Source organism: Eptatretus burgeri, chromosome 16 (genome assembly GCF_056783735.1).
Source record: "Eptatretus burgeri isolate ZD-2024b chromosome 16, Ebu_testis_v1, whole genome shotgun sequence".
Taxonomy (NCBI): domain Eukaryota; kingdom Metazoa; phylum Chordata; class Myxini; order Myxiniformes; family Myxinidae; genus Eptatretus; species Eptatretus burgeri.
The window spans coordinates 31257680-31280987 of NC_140976.1; the positions used below are offsets into that span (position 1 = coordinate 31257680).

General features: G+C 46.0%; 1 protein-coding gene across 3 annotated transcripts in view; it reads left to right on the forward strand.

The window, feature by feature from the left end:
• Positions 1-8110: 8110 nt before the first annotated feature.
• Positions 8111-23308, forward strand: part of SEZ6 (seizure related 6 homolog) — a 226182-nt gene continuing 210984 nt past the window's right edge. The window contains exon 1 of one of the 3 annotated variants that reach the window (XM_085859811.1): positions 8111-8477. In XM_085859811.1, the coding sequence (XP_085715937.1) occupies positions 8390-8477 (88 nt within the window). In that variant the 5' untranslated portion in view covers positions 8111-8389. The remainder of the gene's footprint in view (positions 8478-23308) is intronic. The other 2 variants (XM_085859810.1, XM_085859812.1) reach the window with 2 other exon arrangements.

The following is a 23308-nucleotide window of genomic DNA, read 5'->3' on the forward strand; positions in this document are numbered from 1 at the left end:
CCCAGTGGATGCTAATAGACCCAGCGTTACCTGGGGAGCCAATTTTCAAATTTGCTTGCCCCAAAATTATGCGGACATCATGCCCTCGCTGCACCTGTCAAGTTGTGCGGGATCGGGTGGGACTAACACATCTTCACAACACTCACACCATGGTCATCATCACATTTCTAGGTCATGGTCCTCATTTTAATCATGCAGGCTGAATCCTGTCATGGCCGTGGGGTGGGTTACCACAAGATGATGGGGGCATCTCAGGTGCAACCATGCCCACAGCTAAGCTTTAGTCCAACCCGGACGCTTCTCCGCCCCGCTCCCTTTGATTCCCTCCCCCCTGGTAGCCATCAGCTCTAATCCCGTACAACACATTGGAAGGGGTCTCACTGGCTCCTCTGGCCTTCCTGGGTCGCCAAGGTCCTATCCGCCTTGGTCGCCCAACCAGACTCTCTCCCAGGTGCCTCCAGACACTGTCACCATTAGCCACCAGGTGGTGAATCTCCTTGAAGGGGGTCGCAATTCCCGCTCACCGTGAGCTTCAGCAATCCCTGTGGACAAGCACATCATCCCCACCCACAAAACCCACATGACTCGCCTACCCCATCAGCCTTACATGTGACACCTGCATTTCTAACACTTCACCGACCATGACCTTCCCTGTTACCACACCATGCCCAATAAAAAAAACAATGTGTGCACCATACATTTCACTTCTTCACTTAAAACAACTCACACAGCACTTCTCACCCGATCCACGCACCAGCCATTGGACAGCCACTCGTGCCCGCTTTGTTTCCAATTACCCACTGTCCCGATTGTCACTCTAAAACCCAGCAGAACTTACAAACCCATGCCAATTTTCCCACAATTCATTTTTTTCCACCAAAGGAGGGCACTTCGCCACAATCTCAGCAGCCGAGCATGGCCGTATATGCTCAGCCCAATCTAGTCTCCCCGACCCCCGACAGTGATCTCCGGACCCGACCTATGAAAGGGCATCTCGGATAGACCTGGCGGTTCAGCAGGATGATTCACCCTCTCCGAGTCTAAAAGTCTATTGGAGGGTCCCTCCATCGCCAGGTACCGGCAATATCGTTGCATGTGTCCGTTCGTTCGCCCGCACCGGAAACAACTCCCCATAAAAGGCCCCCGTGGGTATCGGTGTAATGTCTCTTCCGGTTCCGGACCCCCTCGGCCATAACTGAATTGCTCTATTGGCTGGGCTGGACCCCGCCGCTTTGGCGCACTAACTACCGGATTATCCTTTATCAAACTTGACAGTTTCTGGCAAATTTCCTGAAACATTTTGGTAATGCCAATTTCTCCCAGCCCCCCTCCCTGATCCTGAATCTCCACCTGTCGGATCGTCACCGATGGCCTCTCGGGCACCTGACCCGGCCGACTCCACGAGGCCAGCCTGGCCGCGCATTCGGCCGCTCGGTGAACGGTGGGTGGGTCCTGTAACTCCACTAGCGCTCGGACCTCAGGGTCAGGAAGAGCAGCTAAAAATTTCTCGAGTGCCAGTCTGTCCCATGCCTCCACTGTAAGGTCCCGATACGCGATCCTGACTGATTGGTAAATGTCCTGTGCCAGCTCCTGCACTGTCTCACCCGGCTTTAATCTGCGGTGCTGGAGCTGGGCCCACACCAGATCACAGTTTGCCGCGAACCCAAACCGACGGCTCAACGCCTCGCAAATGTGGGAGCTGGTCAACATCCCCTCTGCGATCACGTTTAACACGTCTGCGGCTGGTCCCCGCAACGTTGCCACCAAATTCCCTGTACGTTCCCACTCATTCCACCCGTTTAGTCGGGAAATGCACTCAAATTGCGTCAGAAAAGCTTCAACGCTCCCTGACCCGTCAAAATTTACCAGGGGGATCACTTTTACGGTGGCCCGCTTCTCAGTTTCTCCCTTGTCCGAATCCAGCCCAGTGATCAAACACCCTTGTGGCTGCGTATCCAATTTCGGAGCCCACTGTGGCCAAAGATGTTTTGTGGTGAGGGTCTCATGGGTCAATTTTTCCTCCTGTTCCAAACGTTGAATGGACCGATTCACCTCTTCCCGCAGGATCTTCTGGGCCCGCACAACCTCCTCCAAGGCTCCGTCGCGAGTTTGTAGCTGCTCCTCAACCAACCCGGACACTCTACTTACAAAAGACGGCTCTACCAGGCCTTTATCCAAGACTTCATCTTGGCTCATAATTTTATCTTGTTCGTCCAAACGAGCCTCCAATCCTTTTACCTCGTCCGCCAAATTCATCCCTTGCTTCCTCAGCTCTCCCCACTCTTCAACTTGCAGCTGCATACGAGCATCCACACAGGCACGATGACGTTCCAGGCTTTCATCCACTTTATCAACCCGAATGTTCGTTGCATCAATTTTATCTACCAATTTTTTTCGTATATTTTCCCCCTCCAATGTAATTTCTACCTTGGTTTCCTCCAATCTATCCTCGAATTTGCTTTGTATTTCTCCCAATTTAACATCCACACACTCCTGCATCTCAGTTTTCATTTTCTCCATCTTTTCCCCCAATTCATCCCTCATTAAATCAATCCGTGCACCCAACTGTACCCCCATTACCCTCAATTGATCTGTCATTTCTGCCCTCTGTGCCGTCATTTCTGCCCTCTGTGTCACGAATTGATTTGCCATTTGTACCGTCATGTCCCCTATTAAACGTTCCAACAGTGTCTGGATCGACATCGCGCCGGTTTCCGGCACTGCCGGCCCCGTTACGGGCAATGAAGCACGGTCCAAGCTCGGAATGGGGGAGGTTCCAACCCTACCCCCGTCTCTCCCCTCTTCCCCCGACTCGCTGCCAGACACGTGGCCTTCCTCCTCAAACATCTGCACATCCGCCATGGTGCAGAAGTCCCGTTTGCCGCCAATTAATTTAAATTTGAAAAATCCCGCCAAAAATTTCCCGCGCTTTTCTATAATAATTTTTTATTCCAATTCGTGGCGAGATTTTAATCCTGGTATATAATTTAGAGGGGTTCGAACATCCAACACCCTGACACCAATGTGACGTCCACGGGACTTGAACAGTCCCGCCAACGTAGAATGAGCCGAAACGATGGAGGCGATTTATTTGTTTATAACCCAAACATGGCGGTTCTAATCGCTCTACTGCAAACGGGACGAGGAAGGTGGCACGAGTCACTTTTCACTGAGTTGATGATGTTTATTCCTTTTTTATTATTACTAGAAATAACAAGACTCGGCAAGAAGAGGGATCCGGGGCGATTCGACGGGATGGTGTGGGATCGGGCGTGGGGAAAAACACAGACAATACCAATGAATATACAGTTCTCAATCCCTCTAAGGCGCCAAACACACAAACACACACACACACACACACACACACACACACACACACACACACACACACACACACAAAACGTAGCTATCTCTGGTGGTCAGGCTGGACCGTGGTGTGGACGCAATTGTCCCTGGATCGGCGTCGGACGAGCCGGCCTTGCTCTCGCCAGGGGGGGGGGGGGCAGGAGAAACCGCGGTGCTGTCGACCTCCTGGTCCTGGCCCAAGTCCGCCCACAGCCGCCAGGGAACCAGCTCCCGCGCCAAGCCGCGAGCAGGAGAGGGAGGCAGGTCCGCCCGCCGCCCGACCCCGTACTCTGAGTCAGCAGAACCCCAGAGCCAACCAAAGCGAGGCACGAGGCTCGGCAAGGCTCCCAGGCACGATCAAGAGCACGATTGACTCAGCACAGCAACCAGGATGCTCTCTGCCGCCACAGGTTCCACACCAAAAAAACACGAGCGTTCTGGTTGTAATCTTCTTCCTCTTCTTCTTCCTTTTCGACCCCGAACAGAACCTTTTTATCCTTCGTCCTCGTCACTCCCAATCGAGCCGTTTATTGGCCCACCGCCATCGCCTTCCGCCAATCGTGATCACGGGGCGGAGCCATCCGTTGCACTGTCCTGTGACGTCACGGCCAGTCTTCAGAGAATACCAAAAGGGGTTTACGCAGACACACTTTACCCTATCCCGTGTCCCTATCTAATTACGTGACATTTATCATTTCCCCCTTGAAGAAATGAACATTTACTAGACAACTTATCACCACTGAATTACTACTTATTACATCGAGATCCTGGTAAACTCGAACAGCATGGCATACCTAATTACCCTTTGAATGCATCCCCCCCCTCAAACGTAACAATATATATATATATATATATATATATATATATATATACATATATATATATATATATATATACATATATATATATATATATATATATATATATCTTCTTCTTCTTCTTTCGGCTGCTCCCGTTGGGGGTCGCCACAGCGGATCATCCGTATGATCCGCATAGTGATTTGGCACATGTTTTACGCCGGATGCCCTTCTTGACGCAACCCTGGTCGCCTCTTACAACACAGGGATTATATATATATATATATATATATATATATATATATATATATATATATATATATATATATATATATATATATATATATATATATATATTCTTCGGATTGTAAGACATATTCCAAGTGTTTGATGAGCTTGTCAAGGTTTGACGAGAGGTAAGTGGCTGCTGCCTACCTTTCTGAAGGTGGTGTGGGGGGGGGAGCTTTGAGAGAGTGTGATGAGGGGCGATACAGAAAGATAGGGCATGGAACTTTGAGGGGGTGGGATGAGAGGGCATGCAGGGAAAGGGGACATGTCGAGCAGAGATGCTGTGGAGGGGGACGCATAGAATGGGGGCTTTGAAAGGCACAGGCTTGTAGGAGATGTGGGGGAGGGATGCTGTGGAGGGGGACCCATAGAAGGGGGGCTTGGAAAGACACAGGCTTGAAGAAGATGTGGGGGAGGGTACTCACATGGAGGGGTTTGACAGCATGAAAGGATGTGAAGGAGACTTGATTAACATGAGTAGACAACCTCTGCAAACTGGACTTCTCAAGATTCCCAATCTGGACATATGGAGACAGAGATCATGGGATGAGTGGAAATTTTTTTGTTGAAGGGATGGAGGAAGGTGGCGCTGTATGCACGGGAGGAGGGTTGATATACCAAGTGTGGGGATCGATCGGAACTCTCACCATGGCCGTGCTGCCCTGACAAATCTGGGCAGCAGGGAAGGGTGGGGAAGATTTGGCTCCCAACTTGCATTGGGGGGTCCAACCACCACAAAGAGGCATCAGGAATACTCTTGTTATTATCGGAAGAGCATAAAAAAATTTTGTTTGAAAGCTTGATTAATGCAATTAATATTATTTACTTTGCTTTCAGATTGATCCATCATGGCCGAGAGATTAACTGTTGCTCAAAGAGCATGAATTACTGTACGGTATGATATTTGGCAGTCTGTAAAGCCAAAAAAAAAATGTTGCATTGGCGTAACGGGTCACTGAAAAATAGGGTAGGTCGGTCGGGATCTTTTTTTTTTTTTTTTTTCCTAATAAATCCCAAAATTTTTGGATAATAAATCCAAAAATTTAATAAATCCTAATAAATCCCTCCCAAAATCTCCCCCGGCTCGAGTACCACCCTTTTTGTCGGCGGGTTCTGTCCGAAACACTTCCGGGTTTTTGCGATCGCGATCGCAATCAACAAGATACTTGAAATCGATAGCAAAAAAAACAAAAAAAAAACGTAGGGTCGGCGGAATTTTTAGGGTCGGGCGGGTTACGCCAATGCAACATTTTTTTTTTTTGGCCTAACTGTAGTAGCACAATAAATGGGAAGATATGCAACTTTGGATCCAAAAACGATGAAAAACTGTCACGAAAACTTATAACAACTGGGTCAGTCATGGACGTATGAAGAACAAAGATAATGGAATCCACTGCGAGATCAGCAGAAAACATTTGCTGGGTACGAGACATGCTTACAAGGAGCCCGAAGGAGTCGATCAGCTAAGAAGTGTGGAATCAATTATCATGCAATCCATGCAGTATTGAAGAACTTTAGGATGGGAACCATAGAAACCTTATTATGTTCAGCAAATATTTCCAGATGATTGTGACGAGAACGGCGTGTTGTGAACATTTCCTTCCGTGGACTTATGTCTGTTCATGTGTGTTACATCACATTATCTGGTCTGGTGGGGCTATTTTCCATGTTTGTGGTTTTGTCTTCAGGCATAACTGCCTTTACTGCCATTACTGTTCAGCAAATTTCAAAACTTTCTTCTTACAAAAATTCAGCAATGGGACAATGCACGTTAAACGATTTTTTTTTTAATGCAAGATGGTGCCCTTCCGCACTCCTCGATTGAAGTTTGTAATTGGTTGGATTCCCACGTTCCACACAGATGTATTGGGTGAAGACGACTGATTGAGTGGCCATCCAGGAGTCCTGATTTAACCCCGAGCAACTGTTTTCCTTTTGTAGAGATGGGTTAAAGAAACGGTGTCCACCAGCAAACCTGCTAATTTCGATGAATTAGAAAGTTCTATCCACAATGTTTTTGCTATTTTGCCAGAGGAGTTTCTTCTGGGTAATATTCAAAATTCAAAAGCAGAGAAAATATCATTCTTCTCCTTCTTCCCTTTATGTGTGTGGTGAGGCCTGAGGCCAAATGGTACCAGTCTCGACCTTGAACACGGTACTCCTCCACTTCCCCCTGTTCTCAACCAACTCTCTCCACTCCCCCCAAACACCCCATGTTATTGATATCCCTCCTCACACAATTTTCACAGTCAGACACGATGGCGGAGCACACAATGACATTAAGAACCGGCCAAACAAGGCTAGGAATGTTTTCAGAATGTTAAAAAAATGTATGGAGATCCTAGCAATACAGCACCAAGACCAGGCTGAAGTTATACCAGAGCTGTGTCCTCTCCACCCTCTTGTATGGCTCGGAATGCTGGAGAATGACAGTAAACGACATCAAACAGCTGTCAGTCTTCCATACTAAGAACCTGAGAAGAATCCTGAGAATATTTTGGCTAAACACCATATCCAACCAAGAAACTCCTTGCTCAATGCCAACAAGAGAGCATGGACACCATCATCATGAGAAGGCACTGGAACTGGATTGGCCATATACTGAGAAGAGAACCAGACAGCATCTCAAGAATAGCCCTGCACTGGACACCGGAAGGGAAAAGGAAAAGAGGGAGACCCAAAACACTTGGCGTTGAAATGTAAAGGAGGAAATGAAAACTATGGACCTGACCTGGGGTAGTGTCCAGAAGCTAGTGGAGGACCTTCGTTGCTGCCCTACATGCCAGGAGGCATAATGGGCAGTAAGTAAGTCCTCACCCAATCCTCCCATCTCAAGCTCGGTCTCCCTCTTTTCCTCCGACCTTGCTCCCTCAACCTATCCGCTCTCTTTGCTATCCTCTCTTCCCCCCACCATCTGCAACACATGACCAGCCCACTTCATCTACCTTTTTAATCAATATCCCCATCAATCTCATCTGCACACCAATCTCCCCCTCAGTTCATCCATCCTCCTATCTACCCTCTTCACTCCCGCAATCCTCCTGACATAGTTGTTCTCGTAAACACACAGCCCCCGGTGTTGTGTCTCTGTCAGTGCCACCTTCCCCAGACCGTAAAGGTAGGCCAGCATTGAACAAGACACCAGAACTTTCCCTTTCGAGTTGCTTGAAATTTTTCTGGCTGCCATCAATCCCCATCCCTCCACCCACCTCCACATACATTTGCACCCACTTGTATTCTCCCCACCTCGACCTCTCTGACCGACCATCCCCGGTCACTTCCCTCACCCAGATCCTCGATCGCATTTCTTCTCAACCTTTTAATCATGGCTCCCTACTCTTTTTCTGTCGTCTTGTCTTCATTTAATTTTCTCCCACTCCTGATTGCATCGTAAAAATCGTGTTTTTTTTTTTTGACTTTGATATAATGAGAAAGTGCCAGGATGAAAGATGTTCGGGTAAAAAAAAATGAAGATCAAATCATATGAAAGTTTTAAAAAGGATGAAAGAATATTTTATAAAGGAGGATTTTTTTTATAACAATTCTGACAACGGCGGATGTATATATAAAGAAGAAGAAGAGTCCGTGATTTGTGACGTAGCTGCAGCTGCAGCTCACAGCCAATGAGCGCCGGCCTGAGCTCCTCTCTGCGTTGCCCTTGCGGCGCCTATTTATTGCGTTGGACGCGCAGAACCGCGACATATCGAAGATACCAGCCGTGCAGTCGGGCTGCCGTGTTAGATTACTAGAAGGGGAAAAAAAATAATATAGTCTCGCGGTCTTTCGGATGTCCAACGAACAGTTATTTCACTCCACCGTTATATCGGTTTGAATTCAAATTATCCAATCTCCATCGTCAATTTTTTTAATCATCATTATTATTATTTCTTTATTGTTTTTTTTTCCCCCCACGGACGTAAAATTACCCACGCCGCGGCGGACGCCGAATCGTCCTAACGATGGATGCGCCGGGATGGAAGCTCAGGGCAGCGCTGACGCTCGTGCTCTGCTGCGGCCAATCACTCATCGTGGGAAATCCGGCGCGAGGTAAGGAGCGCGCGCGCTTCGGCAACGCGGAGTCGGGCGGCACCACGGCGGCGCCGGCGCCGCCATCGGGCTCTTCTGTGTGCTCTGAACGAGTGCCCATTAATTGATTAATTAAACCAAAAAAAATACACCGTGTGCCTTCGACACGGATCGGACGGCCATGTGTACCGTCGTGACGTCGTGCTTGGTGATTTGAAGTGCTTCAGAATAATAAAAAAAAAAAAATTAAAACTACAACCAAAAAAACAATCCGTGATTTTTGCCGTTTTCCTGATTTTTCGCAACAAGTATAAATCACTTTCGTGCTTCGAATCATTGATGTGAAGGTTTATGTGTGTAGATATATAGATATATATATTTGTGTGTTTTTCAGCCGTCGTTGAATTGCAATGGTAATTTATGTTCGGGAAAGCACGACGACGGTTCCCGTTTTTATTTCGACCGAGTGGTGCACCTTGTTATAGGTTGTTTTATATGCGGTGTATATATGGTGGTCGTGTGTGTAAATATTTTATGCGAAGGTTTTGCTTTGAGGTTCGGCGAGCTGTTATGCGCCTGAGGTGATTTTCCTCATTGACTGCTGGGGTTCGGTCCTCGACGAGCCCTGCAAACCATCGGCGGCGACGCCGCCGCTAACTACACCAACATGGTAATTCCATGTCGTCTCACGAGACGGATCGAAATCCCGGCACGAACCTCAGGCGGATGGTGTCTGGCCCCAAACACTTCATTGTCCTTTTCCCCCCCAAAACACGATTCCTGTTGCTATGGTGACCGATGTATGTGTCCTGATTTATTTATATATATATATATATATATATATATATATATATATATATATATATATATATATATATATATATATATATATTTATTTATTTATTTTTTACCCCATTTGAAATGATCAATCAATATTAACTCCAGATTTCATTTGTTGTCTTTTCCGTATTGTTTTGCCGATTGTATTTTGACCTTTGTGTGAGATGCAATTATGTTTGTTTAGTTGACGGCTGCATCGCTGAAGGTTTGCTGAGTTGAGGCTCATTTAAAAAAAAAGAAGACAACAACCTGTACCATGCTCCTTACACAGTGTTTGGGATCCAGTAGGCCAAGCATTTTTTTTTTTCAATTTCATGTGACATGTCATTTTTGGCTACATCTCTCAATCGTGAAGGATCGCTTTAAAAATAAAAAAAAAATTCTTTTATCCAGATCTGGATTTGGATCTTCACCAAAATCGAATCGATTCTTCCTCGTCACACCCAATGTGTCCACCAACTTTCATCCAAATCAACCCACAACTTTTTGAGATATCGTGCTATTTATCATTTTTTGGTTCTCTCTCGCTCTCTCTCGCTCTCTCTCGCTCTCTCTCGCTCTCAAAATTCTAGTATCCAGATCTTCACTAAAATCTAACCGGTTCGTCCTTGTCATTGTCACACACCCGACCTGCACACCAAATTTAATCAGAATCCGTCCACAACTTTTTGAGAAATCCTGCACACAAACAAACTGACAGGGGTGAAAACAAAACAACCTTCCACCTTTGGTGGTGGAGGTAAAAAGTCTTCGGTCCATTATGACTTGACCAGGAGTCAAACCACTGACTTCCCAAACTCTCTGACCATTGCACCACAGAGTCTGGTTACCCCAATAATGTTAATTTTCCACAATCGCAGTGAAAGAGGTCACAAGTCGTGACGGGAGAAATGTAATCAAATAACTGACCAAATACAACACTGGAACCCAAATAGACAAAAGATGAAGTCATCAGGAGTAACCTACAGGATTTGGGTTACAGATGCTGCTCCTCTACCCTCAAATACATCCAGGTGTAGCCAGGTAAACGTTACAATAACTATTTGAACTAGAGGGTGAGCACTCGGGAGAGTGCAAAACCTCCGCCGCCAATACTGCTGGGTCACTCAAGTGAACCTTATATCTTATTCATTAAATATGATGTCAACGGTGCTGACAGAGTTAGTTTTTCTCCAACATTTTTTTTTTTGGGGGGGGGGGGGTTGGAAATCACTTAAAACATGTAGAAATGCAAAAAAAAAGAAATCGAAATTTTGTTGAAAAAAAAGTTGCAAAAATTTTTTTCTCTAAATTTTTTTTTGGGGGGGGGGGGGGTTGGAAACCACTTAAAACATGTAGAAATGCAAAAAAAAAAAAAATTCTCTAACTTTTTGGGGGGGGGCAAGTCCACAATCTAATGGCATGATCCTTGGACCATACCTAACCCCCCCACCAAGTTTCGTCGAAATCCGTCAAGGAGTTTTTCCATAATACTGTTCACAAACAAACAAACAAACCAAACAAACAGAAAGAGGTGAAAACAGTAACCTCCGATCTTCGATGGCGGAGGTTAAAGATTCACCCCTCCAGAAACAAAGAAACAGCGATGGAGGACAAATATAAACCACGCACATCAACAGAAAGTACCCACACACCACACACCAGCAGAAAGCCTTTCCACTTCTTATGTTACCGCCACATTATGTACACAGGTATCCACCAGCACACAAATCAATACACCGGCCCTCTATTTTTAATGATGTTTCCTTTCCCTAACAAATACATATCAACTAGACTTGTTCTTTTGGCAATTTTATTTTCTCATCCATTAAGTTTACAGAACATGATCCACTGATGTCAAGTATGAACAAGAACATTTAAAGACAAAAAATGCTCTTGAAACACAAAGTATTGACATTAATTTATTTGTTATTCACAGAGAAAAATTGATTTCAAACACTTAAACAACATAATGAAAAGCAAGAGAATCAAATAAACATCATAAAGGGTTATTGTTATTGCAATAATGTTTCTGTGATGGTATATGGGAAGGAGAGAGGCAAGAGCTTAGGGGAACGGTTAACGGTTAACTCGGGGGTGGCCATGGTCTAGCAAGCTGTACCGACGGTTGGCTAGATTATTTTCAGCATTGTTGGCTTTTGGGGAAGAAATGGAATGGATACCTATGAGCCACAGGGGAAGGTTGGTGCAAAGATTCAGCCGTTGTAAATGGATAAAATATATGCTTCATTACTTTGCTCATTATCACCGCTGCATTTGCTCTTCAAAGTGCTGGTGGTGTGATGCAACACTTTATAAACCACATGGTCCTTAAGTTGCTGAAGATAGGCCAGAATATCCTGCGGTGATTTGGTGTCCTGATCTGCAGCTGGAGAAATGGCCCGACATCTTTCAGGACCACCGACGAGTTCAGGCAAATAGCTGCTGCTTTACCTGAGCGTTGTAAAAAGGAAGCCAATGCTATCATCATTATGATGCTACAATTGCAGGTTTGGAAGCAACCAAATTTTTGACTGCCCATTTCTTTGAGCCATTTCCATTTCGGAGACACGGACTGTTGGTGATGAACTGCACATGGTTGGCAGCTGATGGAATGGTTTAAAAAAAAATTGCTGTCACTGTGAGATGCTTTGGCTTGTTTGGCATTCCCATCTGAGCATGCAGCTCGTCATTCAGGTATCCAAGGTTAAAATCCTTTGTTCTGTGTTCAATTGGCCATTCTCTGCTCATGTCCTTGTTGTACATGTAATACATATGCAAAATCTCTTTTAAAAGTAAAATGTGAAAAGCATGACGATCACCAAGTTTCAGCTTGTCCAGATCACCAAAACTGATGCAATGACACCTTCTTTGCCACAATTATTTCCCACATTGTGGGTCGGATGTTCTTGCCCAAGTCTTCCTGGAACTATCTGGCCAAGCCTGACTTTTGACATGCAGGAATTTTTAATTTCTTGGAGTGCAGGTGATAACTCGCCTACTCTCAATAAGGTGTGAGGTGTTTAACATTGATGACCCCATTGCTGGCAATATGGTTCATCTGGCTTAACGATAGAGGCCGCACACGTTCATATAATCTCCCTGAGCTCAGCAGCACGTGAGCTATCCTGCCAGCCCAAACAATAACACACATTATGACTTGAAATATCCTAATAAAGTTTGTGTTTAAAGTGATGGTTTAGGTCTGATTTCCTACAAGATCAACTCCTTCATATGCAGCAAAAGGCTGTGGGGAAGCATCATTGGCTCAAGGCAGGGCTGTGTTGCTGATGTGATACTCTCTGCTGTTTAGGGCAGGAATTTTAATTTGTTCAGGGTACCGGCAATAGTTTGCCTACTCTTTGCGAAGGACACCATCTGATCTTTAATGTCTACCAACACATGCTGGCACACAAGGCACCCGTTTACCTTCCATCCAAGGGACGACACACACATTGATTAATCACCTTGCCTGTGAAATTGGGATGACAGTTTGTAGCTGAGTCAGGGTGAGTGTGCGTACTTCTCGACCATCCTGTCAGCCCACATAATCAGCTGAGAGAGAGAAGGTGGAGGAGGAGAAGGGAGAAGGAGGAGAAAGGAGGGAGAAGATGAAGATGAATATTGATTGAGTGCAGATTGACAGCACCCTGAAGAAATTCCAAATTCCTGCCTAAACTGGAGGTAGCAAGTGTTCTGGTTTTCTTGGATATTCCTTGGCGATAACTGTCCTACTGTCCTAATTTCTGAGTGAGGTTCCGTTCCCAACAACGTTCCGTTCATATGATCGGCGAGCCTGACCACGTCCCTTGCTCTTCCCTACAACCTTCAATATCATCTCCCACTTTCTGCAAAAGTCCAGGGCACCTTTCCCACAAAACTTATGGGCCTGTCTCCGGCCACTATACTGTATGTTCAACAATGACATTTCATCCGCATGTTTGACTCCAACCATTTCACCACTGCATGATATCCTCGTGTTAGCTTAGCGGTTCGGGTGGTGGCTTGGGATCCTCGGGTCCTGAGTTCGAGCCCTGTTGACCACTGAATTAACACAAGGGGGTTGACTCAGCCTATCATCCTTCCGAGGTTGGCAAAATGAGCACCAGTATACTGGTAATAGGGGCACTGCATCAGCGGCATAGCTGCTCTCCTCACCAATGATGCAACCAGCAGCCAAAAAGGCAGCCCACAATGGAACGAATGCATGATATGTATTTCATTTTTGTGTCTTGCACAATACCAATTCATTCATTTTAGGAGCAAAGTAGCATCTGCTTTCTCGTGGTTTTGACTTGTTAAACAGTAGTTCATAATCTCATGAGCAAGTGCTTCTGTTCTTTTTTATCTTGCCAAAACGAAGTTTTTGCAAGATATGTTAGTCAGCTTGTATGTTTTTTTTTTTTTGTTTGTTTGTTTGTTTGTCTGTAATCACGTATAAAAAATTCTGCAGAGCACAGTTATCATCGGAAATTTTTGTAACTTCGCATATCAGAGGCCTATAGAGGTCTCTTTCAGTGCACAAAATTTTGAAGGTCAATGTCAAAGGTCAAGGTCACTGGCGCAAATCAGGGGAGTCAACGAAACCCTTATTTTTTGAGTAATTTTTATCGGATCGTCTTCAAACTTCATGGGAATATAGTTCATGGTCTGGTGCTCAGCTGATTAATTTTTGGTGGCGATTGGCCTTGACCTTCATATGTTTTTTTATTTTTTTTTTGGTCTGTAATCACGTATAAATCACTCTGCAGAGCACAGTTATCATTGGAAATTTTTGTAACTTCGCATATCAGAGGCCTATAGAAGTCCCTTTCAGCACATAAAATTATGAAGGTCAAAGGTCAAGGTCACTGTCGCAAATCAGGGGAGTCGACGAAACCCTTATTTTTTGAGTAATTTTGATCGGATCGTCTTCAAACTTCATGGGAATATAGTTCATGGTCTGGCGCTCAGCTGATTAATTTTTGGTGGCGATTGGCCTTGACCTTCATGGTTAGCGCCTCAGGTCAAACATATTTGACCCCAAGGTCAAATTTTCAAGTTTTAGGAACCATATCGTGTAGTACCTCAAATTGAACACCTCGATGAGTGCTTTCTAGATATGTCAAGCTTGAGACATAATGACGTCATTTGGTGACGTTATGAGGCAAAAGCATATTTTTCATCGTTACTCTAGAGCGATTCTCATCAGAATCTCTCGTAGGCAGATATTCCTCAAGGAGTCGCTCCTGGTGGATAGCAGCTCTGTTCACCTCAGTGTGACCTTAAAGAAGTCACACGTGGTCACCTTTTGGCAAGATACGGGTCACCCTGCGGGTGACATTGGTTTATTTTTCTTTTTTTTTGTTTTTAGCTCAGAACACATTCAAAGTGCTGGTGTTGTGCTCTCTCTCTCTCCCTCCTTAATCCCCCTGGTGAAATATTTTGAGGTTGAGGCAGATCCCTCTACCTAATCAGGGGTTCCCAAACCCAGGGTCATGACCCAAACTTGAAAAAAACCCCCACAAAATCCCGGTTATTGAGGGGAGTTTTCATGTCGAAAGCATTTTCTCTGACAGTTTTATTATAGGTGCTCGTACCATTTGGGTTGCGAGGTGAACGTGATTTCAAATTTCGGGTCAGGCCAAAAAGGTTTGGGAACACCTCACCTCAATCATCTTTTCCTCTTTCGCTCACCATAATTTCATGAGTGTGTGAAATCTTTGTGGGTTCACGCAGCAAACCGCTGCCTTTTGAAGGTCCACTTTGCATTGCATTTTCAATCTTCCGTTCCTTCCACTCCCGAATCTTCCTGTTGCTGAGTCCACTTATACGATGGCATACCATCTTTTCTTGTCACCATTTTATCCACAGCTGGTGGGAAGCCCACACAAATGACTCGGTTTAAATTGCTTTAACCTGAAAGCGAGGTAGAAAGAGCTTAGTGTGGTTATGATCTTTAGTGGCTGTAGTACTAATTATTTGGTCCAAGAATTCTGAAGCTTTCAGTTTCTATTCTGTCGTTTTTGTTTTGTAATTGTATTATTTATGGTAAAACAGCCTTTCAGACATCTAACTCGAGTCGTTATCCACTTAAGAAACTCATAAGTTGATTGCCTTCATATATATATATATATATATATATATATATATATATATATATATATATATATATATATATATATATATATATATATATATATATTGTGACGTCCACGGGACTTGAACCGTCCCGCCAACGTAGAATGAGCCGAAACGATGGAGGCGATTTATTTGTTTATAACCCAAACATGGCGGTTCTCATCGCTCTACTGCAAACGGGACGAGGAAGGTGGCACGAGTCACTTTTCACTGAGTTGATGATGTTTATTCCTTTTTTATTATTACTAGAAATAACAAGACTCGGCAAGAAGAGGGATCCGGGGCGATTCGACGGTATGGTGTGGGATCGGGCGTGGGGAAAAAAACACAGACAATTCCAATGAATATACAGTTCTCAATCCCTCTAAGGCGCCAAACACACACACACACACACACACACACACACACACACACACACACACACACACACACACACACACACACACACACACACACACAAAAACGTAGCTATCTCTGGTGGTCAGGCTGGACCGTGGTGTGGACGCAACTGTCCCTGGATCGGCGCCGGACGAGCCGGCCTTGCTCTCGCCGGGGGGGGCAGGAGAAACCGCGGTGCTGTCGACCTCCTGGTCCTGGCCCAAGTCCGCCCACAGCCGCCAGGGAACCAGCTCCTGTGCCAAGCCGCGAGCAGGAGAGGGAGGCAGGTCCGCCCGCTGCCCGACCCCGTACTCCGAGTCAGCAGAACCCCAGAGCCAACCGAGGTGAGGCACGAGGCTCGGCAAGGCTCCCAGACACGATCAAGAGCACGATCGACTCAGCACAGCAACCAGGACGCTCTCTGCCGCCACAGCTTCCACACCAAAAAAACATGATCGTTCTGATTGTAATCTTCTTCTTCTTCTTTTTCGACCCCGAACAGAACCTTTTTATCCTTCGTCCTCGTCACTCCCAATCGAGCCGTTTATTGGCCCACCGCCACCGCCATCGCCTTCCGCCAATCGTGATCACGGGGCGGAGCCATCCACTGCACTGTCCTGTGACGTCACGGCCAGTCTTCAGAGAATACCAAAAGGGGTTTACGCAGACACACTTACCCTATCCCGTGTCCCTATCTAATTACGTGACATTTATCATTTCCCCCTTGAAGAAATGAACATTTACTAGACAACTTATCACCACTGAATCGCTACTTATTACATCGAGATCCTGGTAAACTCGAACAGCATGGCATACCTAATTAAACATCCTAATTACCCTTTGAATGCATACCCCCCCCCTCAAACGTAACAATATATATATATATATATCCCATCACAGTTGGACACAGCAATGCACTGCTCTGGCGCATGCTCCCATACCTGACATGACCTGACATGACAGTGGTCCAAAATGAAATGCAACTCTTTAACTGCAATATTTTTATTACTGGTCAAATTTTTTTCCATTTCTTTTTTGTCGCATAATACACAGGATTTTTTTTGTTTTGTTTATTATCGTGAAGAAATGCTTCAACAAGCGATAAAGAGCAATATCAGTAGTTTATGAACTGCTCAATCCAAGCACTGCATATCTGGATGACAGTTTCCACATGGACACTGAAGTTGTCGATGACTCGGCTGAGAACTGCAGCCGGTATGAGTCTTCTTTCCTGTCTGATGATATTTTTCAATTCCTGGAGTATGTGTGGGTTGTTTCTGTAGACTAGTTTTGAGGGACCCCTCTAGGTAGTAGTCGGGAGAACAACAGATCCAGGGAGTAGTGAGGCCATGGGTTGTCTGTCTGTCGAGAAATGATCGATCACCTGGGAAACGTCATCTCAAAAACTCCAAAGCACCATTAGACCTATGCGGCGATGCAATCTTGCTGGAAAATGACTGAATTCACCGTGATGTTTTGTTTCCTTCTCAGTGCCGGAAGGAATATTCTCTGCAACATGTCCATGGATCTATCTTTGTTGACTCGCACGTTTGTCTGGCTTCATTCTAAAAGAAGAAAAGTTCAATTATATCACTACCTCCGATAGCACACCAAACCGTTACTTTCACAACAGAAAGTCGTTGTTCCATATGTTGGTGCAGTTGCTGTTCTGCCCAAAATCTCAAGTTATGTTTGTTCACATGGCTGCTGAACTTGAAATGGGCCTCATTACTGAAGAGGATGTCGAGAATCCTAGTCTTCTTCGATCTGCGAGGCAATGGTAGAGCAAAATTTGAACTTATTTCTTTCGGTCTGGTGCTGCAGTAACTGTATGTTGTTCGAATATAGTTTCAGATCGTTGTGGATAATTCTGCCAACGGTCAAGAAGTTCTCACCTGCTATGCAAGTTAGCATGTCTTCCTTTTTGGAGAAGCCTGGAAAGCTTCCCTTACACCCTCTATATTGTTGAGTGTTCTCATGAGAAGTTTTCTACCACTGTGTCCTTTAATTTGGACTTTCACACTTAGTGTCTCTAATCCTTTCAACAATACGTTTGATGGTTTTGTATTGTGGTGTTCTTGCGTTTCCAGAGTCCCTACAAAACTGCCTTTGTGTAGAAAGACATGATTTTGTTGCAAAAAAAAATCTCTGAAATGAGTGACAAAATGAGTGAAATCTCTGTCTGGGGCATAGACAAATTGTTCGCCATGGTTGAAACTTCGATGGAAAAACAAACAAACTTTAAACCATATTCTTTAAGTGACCTGAAAATAAAAAAAAGATCACTTTAGTAAAATTATGATATCTGTTTGAAATGTTGGACATAATTTTGGACCACCCTGGTATATGTATGTATATACATTTTATGTACAATACCGGTAGAAGAGTTTTAGAACACCCCCATTTTTCCAGTTTTTACTGAAATTTAAGCAGTTTAATGTTATAATGTACTCTGAAATTAAAGCATAAAACAAATAAACAATTGCAGATAAAAAATAAATCATGGAATCGTTTTGTTGAACAAAATTTAATCTAAATTTTTGACTCATCAAAGTCGCCACCTTTTGCAGCTATAACAGCCAAACATACTCGTGGCATTCTTTCTACAATGGAAATCAAATGTTGTTCAGAAAATTCTTCCCAACACTGTTGCAGAAGTTCCCACAAATGTGTTGCACTTGTAGGTTACTTTGCTTTCACCCTTCTGTCCAGTTCATCCCAAACCAGCTCGATGGGGTTTTAAGTCTGGAGACTATGCTGGCCATTCCATGATTGAAACCTACCGTCTTGTTCTTTTCTTCTAAGGTAGTTCTGACATCGCCTGGAGGTGTGTTTTGGGTCGTTATCTTGCTGTAGGATGAACCCCTGACCAACTCGGCGTAGACCAGAGGGTATTGCATGGCGCTGCAAGATGCTGTGGTCACCCTTTTGGTTCAGGGTGGAAGTCACTCTGTGCAAGTCACCGACTCTGGATCCAGCAAAAGAGCCCCAGATCATCACGCTTCCTCCTTCATGTTTGACATTTGGTGTCACACACTGAGGAACCATCCTTTCGCCGACTCGACGGCGTACAAAAACCCTGCGTGATGAACCGAAGAATTCAAATTTTGATTCATCGGTCCATAAGACCTTCTTCCAGTTTCAGTAGTCCACTGGCGGTGCTTCATGGCCCAGACAAGCCTCTTTTTCTTATTTTGCCATCTTAGCAATGGTTTTCTTACTGCCACTCAACCTGTTTAACCTGCAGCTCGAAGTCTTCTCTTCACAGTCTTCTCTGTGAGAAGTCTTCTCTTCACACTTGAAACTGAGACTTCCTTACTTCGACCAGTGTTAAGCTGTGCTTGAAGCTGCTGTCCTGTGAGCCGCCTATCACGCAAGCTGTTGACTCACAGAAATCCGTCTTCTGATTGTGTTTTGGCTTTGTGTCTGCCAGACCTCTTCCTGTCAGAGTTTCCTCCAGTTTTCAAATACCTTTTGATGGTGTAGGAAACTGTATTCACTGACACCTTGGCTTGCTTTTCAATTTCTCTAAAGGTAAGACCTACACTTTTCAGAGTTGTAATGGTCTGTCTGTCTGTCTTCCTTTGGTAATTGTCTTTTTCTCACCATTATGAAAGCAATATACTACTTCCTGCAGTGCAATATTGTCCAAATAATGCTTCAGAGGGTGTAGCAACACAGTCTGTTTCAACACTGCTTTTATACAGACAGAGGGTTTGAAACTAATCAACAAAAGTTGGGACACCTGTTGTAATTGTTTGCATCAACTTTCAAGGCTTAATTTACTTCCATTGCTGCAGAACAGCTGCAGTTGCTAAGCCATTACTTCCCTGAAATGGGCCTTTTTAACAACTGAAATTTATATTATTTTTAAGTTTTTGGTAACCTAAACTTTTTTTTTAACCTCTGGCAGTTTACCGCTTAGCTTTGTACCATTTCAGGTTATTCACTTGACTTGAACTGCTTAAATGTCAGTAAAAACTGGAAAAATGGGGCTGTTCTAAAACTTTCGACCGGTTGTGTGCGTGCGTGTGTGTGTGTGTGTGTGTGTGTGTGTGTGTGTGTGTGTGTGTGTGTGTGTGTGTGTGTGTGTGTGTGTGTGTGTGTGTGTGTGTGTGTGTGTGTGTGTGTGTGTGTGTGTGTGTGTGTGTGTGTGTATAAAATAAAGTTTTTGTCATCCCCATGCTTTTTGGAAAAAAAATGAATAAAAGTGGTGGATATTGTAATCGGCTCTGTCCATCTGTCACACCATTTCCTCAAACAGTTGTGCAGAAAGTCGCCAAACTTAGTTGTTATGATCACCTCATGGAAAGAAGGTGCAAGAACCACATTTTTGGCACACCCCCTGGGATGCTGGGAAGAGGTCAAAAGGTTAAATTCCCCAAAAATATGCAATTACGGGTACATAAGGGTTTTTAATGAAACTTTGTGCAATTAACATTGGGGGACGCATAATATATTGTTGTGGTTACCAAATTCGCAAACCACCATTCAGGTCCCTTAGGTGAGATATCTCGGTAAGTACATGTGTAGTTAGGCCCAAACCTGTTGTCTAGTGGGAATACATGTCATTTATGCGTGCTGCGACTCTTCAGGATAGCCGTTTTTCTTTTACTATCTTTATTTTGGACCAACCGCCATTGTTACCACCACCAACCACATCAACCACCCACCGCGGCGCCGCTTCACATCACACCTCGCAACCGTCGCATCGCCACCGTTCTTGCGCCGCTTGTGGGTACCGGTGTTGGACTCGTGCAGGGCGCGCGCCGAACAGCGTGTACAAAACCACGGATTTTCTGCTTCAAAAACGGATCAAAAACGACACACGCCCACTTTTGTGCCGTCCAATCGGTGAGCGAGGGGCGATTTGGCCCCGCCTCCAGGGCGTTGGAGGGCGATCGATATATGCAAATTTATGGATCAAAAAGCATTCACGCCTACTTTTTCTCGGGCCAATGGGGAGCGAGGTGAAAGGTCGAAGGGAGGGGGTCAAAGCTGAGAGAGCGAAGCCACGGGGCTTATAAAAGCGACCGCGTTCGTCAGTCAAGGGGACAGAGAGTTAAGACTTCGCGGGTGGTGGAGTTGGCAAGAAGGAGCTGGTCGTCGTCGTGTGCGTTGGAGTCGGAGCGGAGGGGACGGAGCTGTGGAGAGGCGGCGAGGGCAGACGAGGGGGTGCTCGCGTCGTGCAGGGAGCTGCACCCCAGGGAGGCCGACAGCGCGACCTGGCCGAGGTGGAGACGCTCGTCGCGGGACTCGAGGCAGAGTAGGAATTCTCTATACCCCGAGCATCAGCAACCCCTCCTGTTTCCCCCCCGCGCTGAGATAGTGCGACCAAGGGGGCCCCTTTCCCACCCCCTACCAGACACTGCCCGCGAGGCCCGCGGAGTTGAGGCACCATCGCCGCTCCGCGTCTCATCACCAGATGGGTAGGCCCGACCCGGTCTCGGCCTCAGGCCCGCCTCATCCTTGAGGGTATTCTTTTCCTTGGTTTTGGGTATGTGTTGTCGGCGCCGTCTGTGAAGTAAAATTGTATAAGTGTTGCCGTGTGCTCGCGTAATCGGTATTAGATCTGCATTGTCGCATTTGCTTTTTGTGTAAATTGCATTGTGTTTTTCTTTTCTATGTGCTTTTGGTGGAATTGAATATGTGTGCTTTCCGTTCAGCGCGAATAAATGTGCTTTATTGTTGAACTGTTTCCCGCTTCGCTTCGTCATTTCTTTCATTGAATCCTCATCTTGCTTCACGTAAAGGGTTGGTAGTGGGCTGAATACGCCCGATAATTAATCGAACCGTCGAGGTCGACGATAACACCGCTCGGTTATCCCGATAGTACGGAACGGGTCGCTTAAGTGGCCCGTGTCCGAAGTCGACCTGCGGCGAGGTGCGATCGCCCGGTCTACCCTCCGCGTGGGTACTTAGGTAGGTCGAATTTGGCGAGCAACCCTATCCCACGCGGGGGCTGATTGGCTCGATCGCGGTGAGACCGAAAGGTCCACCCGTGACTGGTTCCCGGCGTTAGTCCGAGAGGGTCACGACTGGATTGTCCGTCCGGTGGGCGACGTGCCGCGATTCGAGTTACGTGGCCGTCAGCACGCCGGCGGGCGCGAATCCGCAACAATATTGTTGCGGGGCCGGGTATCGGTGGCGAGCACGACCGCTAGAGGGAGCAGTAGAGTCGGCTCCACCGAACACCCGGAATTTAGATCGTGACTCTTGGATAAGTCCGAAAGGCATGGGTCCCTTACTGGACCATGAATCGCCAATAATTTGACCACATGTGGTAGGGTCAAGAGCCATACTTCAATATACCCAAATACCCATGTGGGCAAAGCTACCAGGGAATTCACACCCTCGACGGAACGAGCCGTTACCGTGCCCGAACCGTGTGTAACCCGAGCGGAGGTTTCCAAGGCCCGTCGGTCCAAATGAACAATTTACAACCTCGCTATTTATCAACACACACCGTGCCAAGCCAATGAAAGAAACACAGAAACAAGCTGGAACATTTAACAAAGGGATATTTATTTACAATTGGGCAGGGGAGCATGCAAGAAGGCAGAGTTAACCGAATAAAAGGAATGCAATTTATACGCACATGGCACTTAAACGTTTCTACTTAAAAGATGGGCCCACACACAGACACGCACCCCCCAAAAATAAATGGTGGCGGCCTTTATTGATACCCCCAGCTCGGAGGGAAGGTGAGCTGGAGGTAAGAGCCTGGCTTGGACCTTCCCGCTTCGTGCGGTTCTCGACGATCTGTTCTCGACGATCTTCCCAGCAGGACTCGAACCCGCAACACGATGCGGTTCTCGACGATCTGTTCTCAATGATCTTCCCGGCGGGACTCGAACCCGCAACATGATGCCGCTCCAAGCACCGGGTTCGGAGGGTAGCGTCGGGCGCTGGCATGCTCCACCGGCAAAACAGGCGACGAGGCAGGCAAAGCAAGTCAGCTAGGCAGGCAGGGCAAGCCATTCTCCGGCTTGCAGACAGGCGATTCACCGCGGGAAGACTCTCTCAACGGGTCGCCCCCACACAATTATACCTTTTTTCTTGACAGGTGGGAGGGATCCATCTCGCGTCGTTCTGACCTCATTAGATAGGTGTGTCGGGGGGTGGTGTGCTCATGTCTCCACTCCTCGACCAGGAAGTCGAGCAGCAATATGTTGCGTTGGCTTCCCATTGTCCGAGAGGCGGCAGACATGCTCGCACCCCTCCGATTGGCTGAGAGGGGCGCCATGCCCGTATTTGGAACGAAATCCAAGACTCCAACGTCCAAAGAAACCCCGCCTGGCACATTGGACTCTGCCCACGGCTGTGCTTGACACGCATGCGTGTGGGAAAGGCCGATGGTGAAGAAGCCAAGATGGGCGTTGTTGTAGTTGAAGTTTAAAATGTAAAAATCCTAACTATAAAATATCTCGCAGTGCACGTACAATTAATCACCCATTAAACATCGGACGGGACCCTAACTAGAAACACATACTTACCGATATAGCTGATCTATAGGACCTGGCTGTTGTGTACAG